Here is a 14,600-nt window from a genome sequence, read left to right as displayed (position 1 = left end):
ACGTGCTTCAACTATACACCAGAAAGTGAGGTGGGACTCTCTTCTTGTCCTTCATTGGCCCTTGATGCTGCAGGGAAGGGTGAACTTGTTCATCGGTGCCTATCAGTTGCTCCTCTATCGTTGTTCTCTCAATTGTATCAGGCCTGAAAAGCCTCGTGTGTAGTTTCCCTAGCTGTAGGAACCCTTGGCTTGCTCTCTGTAATGTTTCTATGTATGTAAATAAATGCCAGACAGTGCTACAGGGCACAGTTTAGAGGAGCTTAGGACCACATTCCCCGGGTACTAAAGATTCTTACAGGTGGTTATTGGGAGAGACTGGGAGTATATGAAAATTGCTTTAAGAAACGGAAAACATTTTAAATCACTCCTGTGGTGAGTTGACCCTGACTGGATGCCAGATGCCCACCAAACCACTCTATCACTCCCCTCCTCAGCTGGACAGGGGAGAGAAACTATAACAAAAGGCTTGTGGGTCAAGATAAGGACAGGGAGAGATCACTCACCAGTTACCGTCACAGGCAAACCAGACTCAACTTGGGGAGATCATTTTAATTTATTCCCACCCTAATCAGAGTAGGGTAATGTGAAATAAACCCAAATCTTAAAACACCTTCCCCCGACCCCTCCCTTCATCCTAAGCTTAACTTTACGCCCAATTTTCTCTACCTCCTCCTCTCCAGTGCTGCAGGGGGACTGGGAAATGGCAGTTGCGGTCAGTTCATCCCACATTGTTTTCTGCCACTCCTTCCTCCTCAGGGGGAGGACTCCTCACACTCTTCCCCTGTTCCAGCATGGGGTTCCTCCCATGGGAGACAGTCCTCCATGAACTTCTCCAGTGTGAGTCTTTCCCACAGCCTGCAGTTCTTCAGGAACTGGCTGCTCCAGCGTGTGTCCCCCAAGGGGTCACAAATCCTGCCAGCAAACCTGCTGGCAGGTGTGGGCACTTCTCTCCACAGGTCCACAGGTCCTGCCAGGAGCCTGCTCCAGTGTGAGCTTCCCACGGGGTCACAGCCTCCTTTGAGCATCTACCTGCTCCGGCGTGGGGTCCTTCATGGGCTGCAGGTGGAGATCTGCTCCACCGTGGAGCTCCACGGGCTGCAGGGGCACAGCCGGCCTCACCTTGGTCTTCACCACAGGCTGCAGGGGAATCTCTGTTCCGGTGCCTGGAGACCCTCCTGCCCCTCCTTCTGCACTGGCCGTGATTGTGAAGTTGTTTCTTTCACACATTCTCACTCCTCTCTTCTGACTGCAGTCATGCAGGGTTTTTTTCCCTCGTCTTAACTCTGTTCTCCCAGAGGCACCGTCACTGATGGGCCTTGGCCAGCGGTGGGTCTGTCTTGGAGCCGGCTGGCACTGGCTCTGTCAGACATAGGGGAAGCTTCCAGCAGCTTCTCACAGAAGCCACTTCTGCAGCCCCCCACTACCAAAACCTTGCCATGCAAATCCAATACACCTGCTTGGCTCTGTGTGAAGTTTTTCTTGTTGTCCAAAGGTACTTTATTTCAAATGATCTTGTCTACTGCTTTACATTCCACAGTGATATGCTGACTTTTCTGGTCCTCTTTGGGAACAGAAATAGCCAAAAGAAGTTCTTTTACCAGCGTGGGGAAATGTGACAGGTATTGAGAACAATACTCTCTTGCTCAGTCACTACTTGGAAGTACAAGTGTCTTTGTCTAAATTTGTCTAAACTGCAACACCTGAGTAACATATTTAAGATAGCACTGGTGGTAAAAGAGTTAGTAGGCTCTCAGTGATTAGTGGGTATTTCCTTGTGGTTTATTTGCCTCTTACTGTTACACAGGTAAAATAATAAGCAACCCACAGTAATGCAACTCAAATTTAACTTACACCAACCGTATTTTCCTTGCATCTAAGAATCATACATTTTATGACCAAATCACTCACTCCGGTAGGTACTTGTATGTGAATTCTGAGAAATGGTCCTGTCATCTTTGTCAGGAGCATGGTTGGACACCTTTTCTTAACATTCTGTATTTGCTTGATATGGAAGGGTTCTTCATAAGGAGTATTTCCATCAAATGCTGGGGTTAGTCTGGGAAAGACCAGGTTGAGCAAAGATGCAGGATGCTCAAATGTGCAGCTTGTCATGCATTTCTTGTAACTCTCATTTCAGACTGGATACCAGTAGTACCATAGTGAAATACTGACATCTTTATAAAGTAACTTGCCATGGTTCTAAGATGGAAAAATGATCAGTCACTAATGGTATGATACCTCGATTTATGGCTGAATTTCTTTTTTTCTGCCATTACTCTGTACTTGCTGTTTCTTCACTACATAGAAATCCCACCGCACTTACCAAGCTACATGTGGGCAACTGTGGTCCCAAAGGGAGCTCGTGTATTGCTAACCCAGTAGGACTAACATCAGCACATGGATGTGTCTCAGTGGTGAATGTAGGCATAACAAGCTGGTGGCTTTCTCAATGTGGTTTTTTTTTTCCTTCTTTTAACAACCACTCTTTATTGTACCAAAAATAGCCCGTCTCAGGAATCTTTTTGTGTTTTATTGTACAATTGACAAAATTCTGGAGAACATAATCAGTGGAAATATTTCTTGATTAAGATTCTGATCAGAAGCACATGAACATAACATATTTTGGCTAGGTTAATGATTCTAGCCAGGTGAGTTTCTTAATTAAGTTCACAGCACAGCTGCATCACCCAGGTCCTCTCCCTGTACTAGACATGAAGCCATCCCACTAGGTGCTGCTTCCATCTGCTTCTTTCTTTCCTGTGTTCAGCAGCTCACTGCCCATGCTACTCCTTAACAAGCTGTGCAACCAGTTGGTGGTATTAGTATGCAGCAGAATAAAACCTCCACTATCTTTATTCTTTATGTTGATTTTTCATCTACAGAAAAACACAATGGAAGGAAATTTCTTCTCAGGCTGTAAAAGAATCCAAGTATAACCTCTACGTGAGCTTGCTGTTAGATTGCAGTGTCCAGCTGTGCAATTGGTGATTCTTTTTACAAGAGGGGGAAAAAAAGAAGACAGCTCTTCTGCTTCTGGTCAGCAAACCTGCACCAGCTCAGCTGTATAGGGAACCAGGGCTAAAAGGGGAGGGAGATGTAGAAGCCACAGGGGTGTAGGAAGCCATGGGAGCAAGTTGAAAGGTTTTTCTGAGGAGGAGAAGGAGACCTGAGGGCCTCAGACTGGTGCTGCTTGTAGAAAGCACCTAAGAATAAAAAGCCCAAACTTGGGTTTCCATCTCCTTGCCTCTGGCACAGCTGCCTGCGGTCTTTTGGTGACCCCCATGGCACGACGGTGTCTGGGCACGATGGGAAGGATGAGGTAGGTAAGTCAGCACCGGCATGGTGGCTGCAACCAGAGGAAGCAGGAAAAGGGCAGAGTGGTCTCACCTGTGGGCTGATGGGCTCCTGCAGTCTGCAAGGCCATGGCAGGGCCATGGGAGGGCCATGGCTGGCCAGGGCTGTCATGGAGAGGAGGTGAGCAAGGAGGAAGTGGGGAGTGGGGTGGGAGATGGCAGTGGGGGACAGTTGAGGTGCTGATGAGGGGGGTGAGGACGTGCTACCTGCCCTCCAGAGTTGTCTTTTCTTGGAGAGGCGCTGAGGTGAGTACCTGCACGGCAGCAGGGGCCCCGCCACCATCTTCCCCTGTGGAGGAAAGCAGTTTTCCAGTCCCTCCTTGAGCTCCTTCTGCTTCTCAGCCTTCTCTAAACTGTGGAAAATGGTGCTGGGCCAGCCCTCCCTCCTCCTGCTGCTGGAGAGACACAGGCCCCACAGACCACAGGTGTGTGCCAGGGCAGCACCCCACCACCATGGCTGGGCTGGGGGCAGCAGCTGAGGTGGTGGTGCCGCCATGGCGGAACCTTCCGGAAGGCTCTGTGTGCTTGTGGCTACTACGAACTGCCTTTACTTGTCAGTCCATCAATCCCTATTGTATCCTTATGTATTCAAAATGGAAGTTTACCTGCTGTTTTTCAGAAGCAGACACACAGTACAACACACTGAGTCTAATACAGTGTTTTCCGCGAAACGGCTCTCCTGTGCGTAAGAGCAGTGTGGAGAGACCTCAAGGAGTGATGCTGAGGAAGTGCTAATTCTTTGTGATTTCAGGTGCGGATGAACAAATAATGAGCTGTTTCCTTGCCCTCCACCTCAGTGGTGGTCTGATAGAAACCTCAAGTCTAGTATTTCTTATTAGTCATGGTAGGAGTCTTAATTTCTGGGGGAAGGGAGATCTGAGTGACAGAGTACTAGGCTCTGGGCTACAGTCCCCTCCTTGGTGGCTGGGTATCTTTGATACTGAGCAATTGCTACACTCAGTATTAGGGTCTGGCAGCCGTCAGCAGGTTTCAGAATCTTCTTAGTGGCAATACTTATATCTAAAGTTGGTCTTCTCCTGCTGCTAGGGTTTGCTCAGGGGTTGGTGCTCGCACGCACTGTTCTGGTGCCCTGTCTCTGCTGCTAACAGCACTGGAAACATTAGAGGAACCGCTCCTCTGTTATGAATTCATATGCCACCATTCTCAAATAGCACTGTCACTGGGTGCAAGCTAATCCTGTCAAAGGGTTACTGTCTGAGAAAATAGCAGCTCCTGCTGGCTTTCTTTTACATTTGATGAAGTTACTGAGCAAGTTCGCTTAACCAGGCACGCCCAATTTCAGTTTTTTGGGAGCTGTTACAGCTCTATCTTAATTCATTCAACAAATTTCCTACTCTATCTAAGTGTAATAGCATTATTGGCCATTTTTCACTGATCTTAGACTACTGCTTATTGTATTTAGGGGGGCTGAAGCTGTACTGAAGCTTAATGATGTTGCCATGACTGGCTATGTGATTTTCTGTTTGTGGCCATTACTTATGTAGCTCATTGGTTCTCTTTGTTGCAAATAACAGGCAGAGTTTGTATATTTTTTCTCTGGATAACTTCAGCGAGATGCCATCACATCTACGGCCACGTTCTGTACAGTCATTTGGGAATCAACAGCTATAAAACCTGCCATATAATCTCTCCCCACAATCTGTTTATTTTTTGCAGAAACTTGCCAATACCATCCTCCAACTCTTTGCTGTGGCTTGCTTTTAATTCTTCTTACCTCACAAAGTGTCTATCCAGCACTGCATTAGAGTTATATGAGTGGGTATTTTCACTTTTCTTTATTTCAGGAGAAAACTTAGTTCTAAAAACATGTAAGTGAAATTGGATATTGCAAGGTTCACCCTGGAAAGCTGAAGTTGTGCTTAAGTACAAAAGATGCAGTTCAGAGACAGGTGCCTTAACTGTCCTCTGTCTATAGCTGCGGTATCTTATGTCTTGGTCTAATACATCCATTAAAATCACAATACTTAATATCGTCTCACCTCAAATATTTGCACATGCCTGGTCTGCCATTATTCTCTAGGGTCAGGAGAAGGAGCTCTAAAGCTGTTGCTAAAATGCTAAATGTTAATTCCCCTAAATACTAGTGGAATTAGCTGGTGGACTCATCTCTGGCACCGCTCTGCTCTTCCACACATAACAGAGTGATGAGTCACCCACTGAATATTGGTATTGTCAAATCTTACCTCTTCTACACTTGTTGGCAATGTAAATCTGGAGAAAATGGAGATCCTCAGCTGTTTTCTGGTGGGTCCCAAAAATACTCCTCTCAGGCTGCTTGTGATCAGCGAATTTGTTCAAGACTCCTGGGTATGCAGCAGCACTTTGTTGGACCTTTTTCCTCTCTCTTTTTGTTACTGAATGTGTAGCAAATTTACACACACCCTCCAGTGTTTTTCTGTTTATGTGTCCACACACTTACTTGAAGGGATATCACTAAACTCAACAGTACTTGACTCATTCTCCTAAAGACAATTGGGACTGGTGCGGTCACTTCTTCTAAGGCTGATCAGAGCTATGTTGCCATGTTTCTACTTGATGTAGTGTAAATGTAGCTTTTGAATAGCTTAATGGCATAAGGTAGTTGAAGTTGAACTAAAATTGTGCATCAGACAAGCAATGATAAGACAGAGAAAGAAGGGAAGGTATACCATGGTATACTTTTTTTTTAGCCTGTGAAGCTAGATTTGGATGTTCATGACATGTTCTGGTCAATCTCAGCTGTACCAGATTCTCCAGCCCTGCCCCACTCTTGATGCCTCTAGCATTGGGTCCCATGTTAAGAGCTACAACTCTCTCCTTTGCTTAGTTGAATTGGCCATGAGAGGGCACAGCTGCTGCTTTAAAATGTTGACTATGAAAGGGACTGTCCAAAGGATCTTGCTCAGTTTAAGATCTAAAGCCACCTCTAACCAGCCTCTCTTGTAAATATGCACTTAAGCATGTTCTGAGGGACATCAAAGAATTACATTCTTAATCCATTTTAGTTAATAATAGGGGTAGCTTTAGGTTATGTTTCTCTTACAGGTTCCCTTCTTCAGGGATGAGCGTGAGAGCCACCCTGTGTTTTCTGTCACTGCCAGGTGAGATTGAGTAAATGTTGGGACCAAGAAGCCCACACAAGGAATGCACAAAAAGGGAGGGCAGTGGGAAGGCTTTGAGCACAGAGAATCTACCTCATCTCCTCTGAACACAGAGCCACTAAGTTTGTCTTCTTCCCAAAAACCCTAGGCATGTCCACTACATGCAGGTAGACTCACAGGACAGGAACTAGTTATTTTCTTTTTCAAACTGGTTCAGAGAGCTCACAAGACTGGAAGGAAGAGTTTCTCCCTCTACCTGGGGATATGTCAGCTGAATGCTGTTACTGGTTTTACTTCCTCTTTCTACACCGTGGGAGGACTCAATTGTAATTCCAGTTTTCCCAGTGGTCCTCTTGTTTGGGAGTATTGTGAATTGATCGAATATTCAAATTCTAAATTGACTCTTATTCCTGTTTTCTACAGCCTGAGCAGCTGGCTGCTTAGCAGTTCAGCTTCTGTCCTCCCCGCAGCCTAGGAGCTGGGTTTGATGCTTGCCTGCACACCACAGGCAGGCTATCTTAGGAGAGAGCAGCCTGGTTGTCAAGACAAAGGGTGTGTTTAACAGCAAGCATGAGCTCTGGCAGCCAAAGTCACAGGCACCCAGGTGATCACCCTTCCTGGTCCCCTTGGGCAGGTGATCAGTGAGTGCCTGGGTATCAGGGATCATTTGGCTTCTCTTTTGCAGTTTTATTCTGGCAACGTTTTAGGCAAAACTGAATCCTTAGTCTGTGCCTCTGTTTCTATTACTCTCGGTTCTCCCTCTTCTCCCCTGTTGCTCAGCAGGTGTATTTACTAATAGCTAGATGATCCCTTTGCACCTTCTTTCCTATAATTTTCTGCTTATTTGCAGGTCTATCTAGCTTCTAGGTTAAATCTGCTAATTGCCTAGGCATAAACTGTATCAATTACATCACAGAAGGAAAGCAAAAGAAAGGAAAATCCTTGTTCACAACCTTAGTTTATACTCTACTTTGCAAACAACATTTGCACTTCTGCAATATACACAGCCATAGTTTTCCTATAAACATCTGATCGCCTCTGGCTAAGACAGTTATTTATACTGGTTATACTAAGGTTTAGGCCTGGAGGTTTGAGACCTTCTACAGAATTCATAATCTGAGAATTACACAGTTCTAATGTAGTTATGTAAAAGCAATTCTAATTGCTTTCAGTATGAACTGAGAACATAACGTTTCATTCTCTGGTGTCGCTAAATGCATGCCCTTAAAACATTTGTACAGTTTATTTCTTGGCATTTATTATCACTATTTGAACTGTCGTGAATATTCGATGGTGTTCTATAACAATATCACTCAACAGTGTACATTTTTTTCTGTTAGGAATGATTTACCAGGTTTCAGGGACTTCTGTGTATCTGCTGTTGCAATTTGAAAAATAGACGATTGCAGAAACTGGTGGTGCTTGTTTGGCTTCATGTAAGTTGGCTTTATGTACAATTCATGTTGTACCATCACCTAATCATCTAATTGTCAGCCAATTTTGTCAGCCAAGTTTGTATTTTTTTGTTGTCTTCGGTTTTGCTACCAAGGTACCAGTGAAGCACATTTACAGTCACATAGGGCAGGAACCCTTTTGCTCACTGCAGGGTGTTCCCTGTACCCCGTAGGGGCACCAAAAGTAGATATGAGCATGAGCTGATCCAGCAGCATCAGACTGGTTAAAGTCCTTGCACAGAGGAGTTACAAGATCTTCCATGTCTGTTCCCTTTGTACTACATTTTATCCTTTTATGCTTGGAGCAAGAGAAACTTGCTATCATTTAAATGTCAGCTTTTACCTTATTCAGTAATATATCTCTATACATTTTACAATTACTGTTTGGACTGGGTTGTTTGGTTTGGTTTGGTTTTTTTCTTTACGTATTTCCAGCAGTGTATTGGTTAGCTAGGCTTTTAAATTTAGCAAGCAAGGTTGTGAAAATTATACACAGTATTTTGCAAATCACGTATTGTCAGAAAATATATATTAGCAGGTTTCTTGCTCTGTTGAAGAAATTCTTGTGGTGTGTGAGTATCTAACCAGTCCTTGTCTGGACCACTCTCAGAGGGTCTCAGCATCTGCCTGTTTCTGCATTGCTACAAGAAGCATTACATTCCTTTCACTGGATTATTGAACATGTTATGGAAGAACAGGGGCAGACATGTCCACAACTGCAGAAGGACCAGTGACCAGGCCCAGGACTACCACGTCTTATTATTGTCACTGGGGATCTAGTCAATGGGTTATTCATCTAATCCTAATGCAAATTACATAAGCAGATCAGTGATTGCAGGCATCACTGCCTGTAATGGGATCACAGGTACATATACCACAGACTTTTAAAGTTAGGTGAGATAAAGCTGACTGTGGCTTCTGGCAAACCTGGTTAGAGCCAATGCAGTAATAAACTTTGAGGAGAGGAGAAAAGTACATGGGCTGACCAGCTGGAAAGCATCATCACAGAAAAGGACCTGGTGGTCCTGTGGACAACAAGTTGACCAGGAGCCAGCAGTGTTCCCTTGTGGCAAAGGTGGCAAGCAGCCTGTTGGGATGCATTATGTAGAGCATTACCTGCAAGGACAAGGGAAGCAATCCTTCCCTTCTTCCTCAGTACAGGTGATATACATCTGGAGTGCTGTATCCGGTTCTGGGCTCCCCAGTTAAAGAGAGACATGGACATAGTGAAGAAAGTCCAGCAAAGGGCCACTAAGATGAGACAGGGACTGGAGCACGTGCCCTATGAAGAGAGGCTGAGAGAGCTCTGATAATTTTTCTTGAAGAGCAGGCTTGGATGGTGTCTTGTCAAAGCATATAAATACCTGATTGGAGATGGGTGGGGTAAAGAAGACAAGCCAGACTCTTCTCTGTGGAACCCAGTGACAGGATGAGAGACAATGGGCACAAACTAAAATACGGGAAGTTAGAATGGAAGAAACGGTGGTGAAACATGGGAACAGGTTGCCCAGATTGTGGAGTGTCTGTCCTTGGACAAGGTCAAGACCCAATAGCACACGGTCCTGAGCAACCTGCTCTAGGTGTCTCTGCTTTGAGCAGGGGGGTTGGACAAATGATCTGCAGAGGTGCCTTCCAAGCCAAACCCTTCTGTGATTCTGTGACTAGCTGGGACCTGACCTGAGGCCTGGAAAGCTGCAGTGATGAAAGGGCTAGGAATGGCTTAAGGTGCTTTCCAAAGATCTTCCCCAGTGTTGGCATCTTATGAGTCCATTCGTGGTGCTGCAGTGCTTGGAAGGATTTGGGGAAGGGGGAGAGGTCTGGGAAGCTACAGAGCAATAGGCCTGACATTTGTTGCATGCAACTGAGTAGAAACTGCACTGAACGCTAAACTTAGTGGCTGTATGGATAAAGGTGGTATTTTATGAATGCGCCAACATGCCTTCTGTAAGGTAAGGTCAGCCGCCATGGAGCGCAGGGACAAGGGGGAACTCCATCATAAAATGAGGGACACCTCAATTTGGCAAAGTCATTCAATGAAGTATCCAGCATAAGAGGGAGTATTCCCAAGTGGATGAGTAAATTATTTGGTCAAAAGAGCATGTGTTCAAAGGAGCATTCAGAAGTGAAGTCTTGGGGTGGGAGGAGGCAGCTCTGTGAAACTCAGCTCAGTTCTTGTGGCAGCCACCCAAGCAGCGTGAGCACTGGGAATTCTTAGCAAACGAGTAGAAAACAAAACAGCAATCAGTTTCCTGCCACAGTATAAAGCTTAATGTGTAGCAATAATGGGGTTTCAAATTCCTCCTCTTTTTTTTTTCCTGCTTAATTTCTAATTAGGTGGGTTCACAGTGCAGCTGCGTGACCCTTCTTTCCGCCACTGTATTAGCTGAACATATGATGTCACATCCTCCCTGACTTGCATGTTATCTTCATGTGTTCAGACTCCATCTTTCACCATTTCTTTTCAGAAAAAGGAAGTGCCAGACCATAGAGTTACTGGCGCTCTCAGAGACAGTAACCTCTTGAAAAGCTTGTCCAGCTGATCAGTGACTTCTGTGGTGTCTTGAAAGCGGGGACAGGTGAGTAGTATTTGCAGCTCCTGTGCGACGGGACTTGGGGTTTTAGAGGAAGGTAGGCAGCCAGATTTCCTGTGTTTGTTTTGTGAAATAAATGGACTGGCTACTGCAGCTTCTAAAATGTCCTCTTATCCGCTATAAAAGCAGAAATGTATTTCTAAATATATAGAAGTGCAATTGTAGTAGAAGTTTCTCTTCTTACTAAAAATATGCATGTAACCTTGAAGCTTGCTCACTGTTAGATTAGAGCCGTGCTTTCCTGCCTTCTCTACAGGCTCTGTCCCTGCTTTGTCTTCTACAGTTTACCGATCTAAAAATGATTTACAGGATTCAACAGGCTGTGCTGTGGAGGAAGGGGAAAATAGGTATGTAAAAAGCAGAGTGGTTTGGTTTTTTCTTGCTGCATCTAACACCCACAGTACATGCTGGCATTTCTCTGCAGGAGAAGAAAATGTTCTGGGGATCCAGAGCTGATGATTTGTGTATCGGCTGCCTCTCCTCTGTCCCCAAAGCCCCAGTGCCCAGTGCAGAGCGGTGGCTCCATGCTGTTGCATTTGGAAACCTCCCAGTGTGGCTGACGAGACATTTTCTGGCCACATGGACAGTTTAGGATGTGACCCAGTTGCAGTAAACAGGGATGAATGACAAATGGCATTGTGCAGCTGAGTTCTCTGTCCTGTTCACTGTCTGTTTGGTTACAGTTTGATTAAAGCTTTTGCTGTTTCCTGAAGCACTTTTGTCTGGAGCATGAGGATTTGGATTTGGAGCAGAGGGAGGCAGGAGAAGTCACAGAATCACAGAATCATTTAGGTTGGAAAAGACCTTTATGGTCATGGAGTCCAGCCGTAAACCTAACACTGCCAAGTCCACCACTAAACCATGTCCCTAAGTGCCACATCTGCACATCTTTTAAATACCTCCAGGGATGGTGACTCAACCACTTCCCTGGGCAGCCTGTTCCAATGCTTGATAACCCTTTCAATGAATAGATTTCTCCCAGTATCCTCTCTAAACCTCCCCTGGCGCAACTTGAGGATGTGTCCTCTCATCCTAATTGTCACAGTCCTCCTGCCTGCTCCTTCACATGCTTTTGCACATTGGCCTTTGGGGCCCCAGTGGTAGGCCCAGGAGGTGCTGGTTCTGCTGTCCTTCACTTTAAGGGGAGGCAAGGGCAGAAATGCTGATGCTAATGCTGAGAGTGTAGCTAAAATGACTTCTTGTTTCTGCCTTGTTAATAATCTCTTCCTCTCCATCCCTCCCTGTTGCAGGCGGAAGAGAGGAAGTAAGGGTAGGGTGGAGGGGGGATTGCATATCCATTACCAGGTGATTCCACTGGCAGAGCTGAGCAGGTCACAGCCAGCATGGCCTTTGCATCCTGGGTTGGTGACTGTTGGGTTAGCCAGCCCCATCTACCAGAGGAAGTAGAAGTGAGGACTTGGCAGGGGAGTGGGGTCGAGAAGCAGACTTGAAACTCTCTTTACCTGGGCAGTTCTTGTCCTTATCGTCTGCATCTGCCTCCAGAGCTGCATTGTATCAATTCCCCTCCCACTACCCATCCATTCTACTGTGCTGCAGTACCATGAAAAATGAGCCAGGCTCTCTGGAGGGGCAGGTGGTTGATTTCAAAAGGCAGCAACTGCTGATTCAATAGCCTGGAAGACTGAGGCCTCGTGATAGGAACTGATGACAGCATTGGGATTGTGTTTGGTTTTGGGGAAGGACAGGTAACAGGAGACAAATCTCTCATCATGAGAGAAAACCCTCATCAGGGCAGCAGTTGCATACAATGTCTGCTGACAGAGCTTCAGGAATATTCATAAAGAGCATTCCTATTTCCTCATCCTAGGGGGTTTTGTGTATATGTCTGATGTCCAGAATGACCTGAAATTCTAGAAGATGATAGATAAGGTGTCTAATGCTGTTCCCAGAGTTTCTTGTGCACCACCATGAAGCGATGACATTTGTATGTCAAATGCTGGATGTGCTTCCAATTGGCAAGCACAACTTGCATGGACAGAACTGAGGATCAGTCTTGGTTTGAGATATACAGAAAGTAGAGACTTGTCCTTATTTTGTATTTGAAAGAGAGGGATCCAAAGACGGGCGTTAGTTCCTGATATGGGATCTGGAGGCCCTGTGACAATATGGAGAAGCCAGGAGACTGTTCCAGAAATGGCCAAAAGGCAAAATTGAAGCATGCTACCCTGAGGTAAAGGAAGGAGAGTTCTGCTCTGCCGTAGCACTGTCCTGAGGCTCGTGGTCTGCTGCCTTGCCCATCAATGTCTTTTTCTTCTTTTCTATCCTTCAGATCACAATGGTTGTCTTGGGAGAGCAGGCTCTGATGGGAGCAAGACTGCCCAAGACGCCCAGCTGCCTGCTAAAACTGACCACGGTGCTGCTGAGCCACAGGCTTGGGGCTCTCTTTCTCCTCATCATTTCATTCGTGTTCTTTGTCTCTGTCATGTTGTATTGGAGAACTGGGGATGATGCTGAAGACCAGCTCTACAGCTTGCCTACACAAAGCAGGTGTGACCAGTTTTTACCTTACCTTCCTGGCACCATTGCACGTGGGCCCCCTCCTCCACCAGGGGACGTGTTTTTTGTGGAGACCTCAGAGCGAACTAACCCAAGTTACCTGTTCACGTGCTCTGTGGAGTCAGCAGCCAGGACGCACCCTGGGACAAGGGTCACGGTGCTCATGAAAGGTTTGACAAACAGGAATGCTTCATTACCCAGCCACTGGGGCTTCTCGTTGCTGAGCTGCTTCCCCAATGTGGAAATCTGGCCCCTGGACTTGCCAGGGCTTTTCTCAGGGACGCCCCTGGCAAAGTGGTACTTGCAGTCTGAGCACCAGAAGGAGCCTTATTTCTTACCCGTCCTGTCTGATGCCTGCAGAATTGCCATCATGTGGAAATTTGGTGGCATCTACCTGGACACAGACTTCATTGTGCTCAGGAACTTGAAGAACCTCACCAATGCCCTCGGTATGCAGTCTCAGGATGTACTGAACGGGGCCTTTCTGTCCTTTAAACCCAAGCATGAGTTCATGGAGCTTTGCATGAAGGACTTTGTGGATAACTACAATGGCTGGATCTGGGCACACCAGGGCCCAGGACTCTTAACACGTGTCTTCAAGAGGTGGTGCTCCATCAGTAATATCCAGAACAGCATGAGCTGCAAAGGTGTGAGTGCTCTTTCCCCAGAAGCCTTTTATCCTATCCGCTGGGAGGACTGGAAGAAGTTATTTGAAGTAATCGACTCCTCAGAGCTCCACAAGCTCCTTAAGAACACCTACGCGGTGCACGTATGGAACAAACTGAGCCACGGGACGAGGCTAGAGATCACGTCCCAGGCTTTGCTGGCTCAGCTGTATTCTCGGTTCTGCCCTGCCACATATGCAAAGATGAAGAAGGACTCTGGAGAGCAGTCAAGGCCTGCAGTGTGACCTGTGGGCCCTTGGCAGCAGGCAGGTTCCCCAACCTGAAGGAAACTGAGTGCCTTTCACCTGCCACAGAGTTGATTTCTAGCCCACGGAGCAGGTATTCTGTGTGACAGCTCAGTGATTTCGTACCATTTCCGATATCTGTCTCAGAACCTACGTGCTTCAACTATACACCAGAAAGTGAGGTGGGACTCTCTTCTTGTCCTTCATTGGCCCTTGATGCTGCAGGGAAGGGTGAACTTGTTCATCGGTGCCTATCAGTTGCTCCTCTATCGTTGTTCTCTCAATTGTATCAGGCCTGAAAAGCCTCGTGTGTAGTTTCCCTAGCTGTAGGAACCCTTGGCTTGCTCTCTGTAATGTTTCTATGTATGTAAATAAATGCCAGACAGTGCTACAGGGCACAGTTTAGAGGAGCTTAGGACCAAATTCCCCGGGTACTAAAGATTCTTACTGCTGGTGAAGTGTATGGGGAGTGTATGAAAATTGCTTTAAGAAATGGAAAATATTTTAAATCCCCTCTCAACTCAGTGTAAATTTTTTCTTGTTTGCCGAAGATCCTTTATTTCAAATTATCTTTTCTACTGTTTTACATTCCACAGCAATAGGCTGACTTTTCTGGTCCTCTTCAGGTAAACATACAGACAAAAGCAGTTCTTTAACAGTGTGAGTAAAAATCC

General features: G+C 46.0%; 1 protein-coding gene across 1 annotated transcript; it reads left to right on the top strand.

The window, feature by feature from the left end:
• Positions 1–12,795: 12,795 nt before the first annotated feature.
• Positions 12,796–13,926, top strand: LOC309405072 (lactosylceramide 4-alpha-galactosyltransferase-like; the record flags this gene model as incomplete). Its single annotated transcript, XM_081999756.1, has 1 exon — positions 12,796–13,926. One exon carries the CDS (start codon positions 12,796–12,798, stop codon positions 13,924–13,926), a length of 1,131 nt encoding a protein of 376 aa, XP_081855882.1.
• Between the last annotated feature and the right edge of the window lie 674 nt (positions 13,927–14,600).

This window comes from Phaethon aethereus (genome assembly GCF_964289735.1).
Source record: "Phaethon aethereus genome assembly, chromosome: 1".
In the NCBI taxonomy this organism is placed as follows: domain Eukaryota; kingdom Metazoa; phylum Chordata; class Aves; order Phaethontiformes; family Phaethontidae; genus Phaethon; species Phaethon aethereus.
Note: the sequence above shows the minus strand (reverse complement) of the source record. Positions and strands in the feature narration are given on the sequence as shown.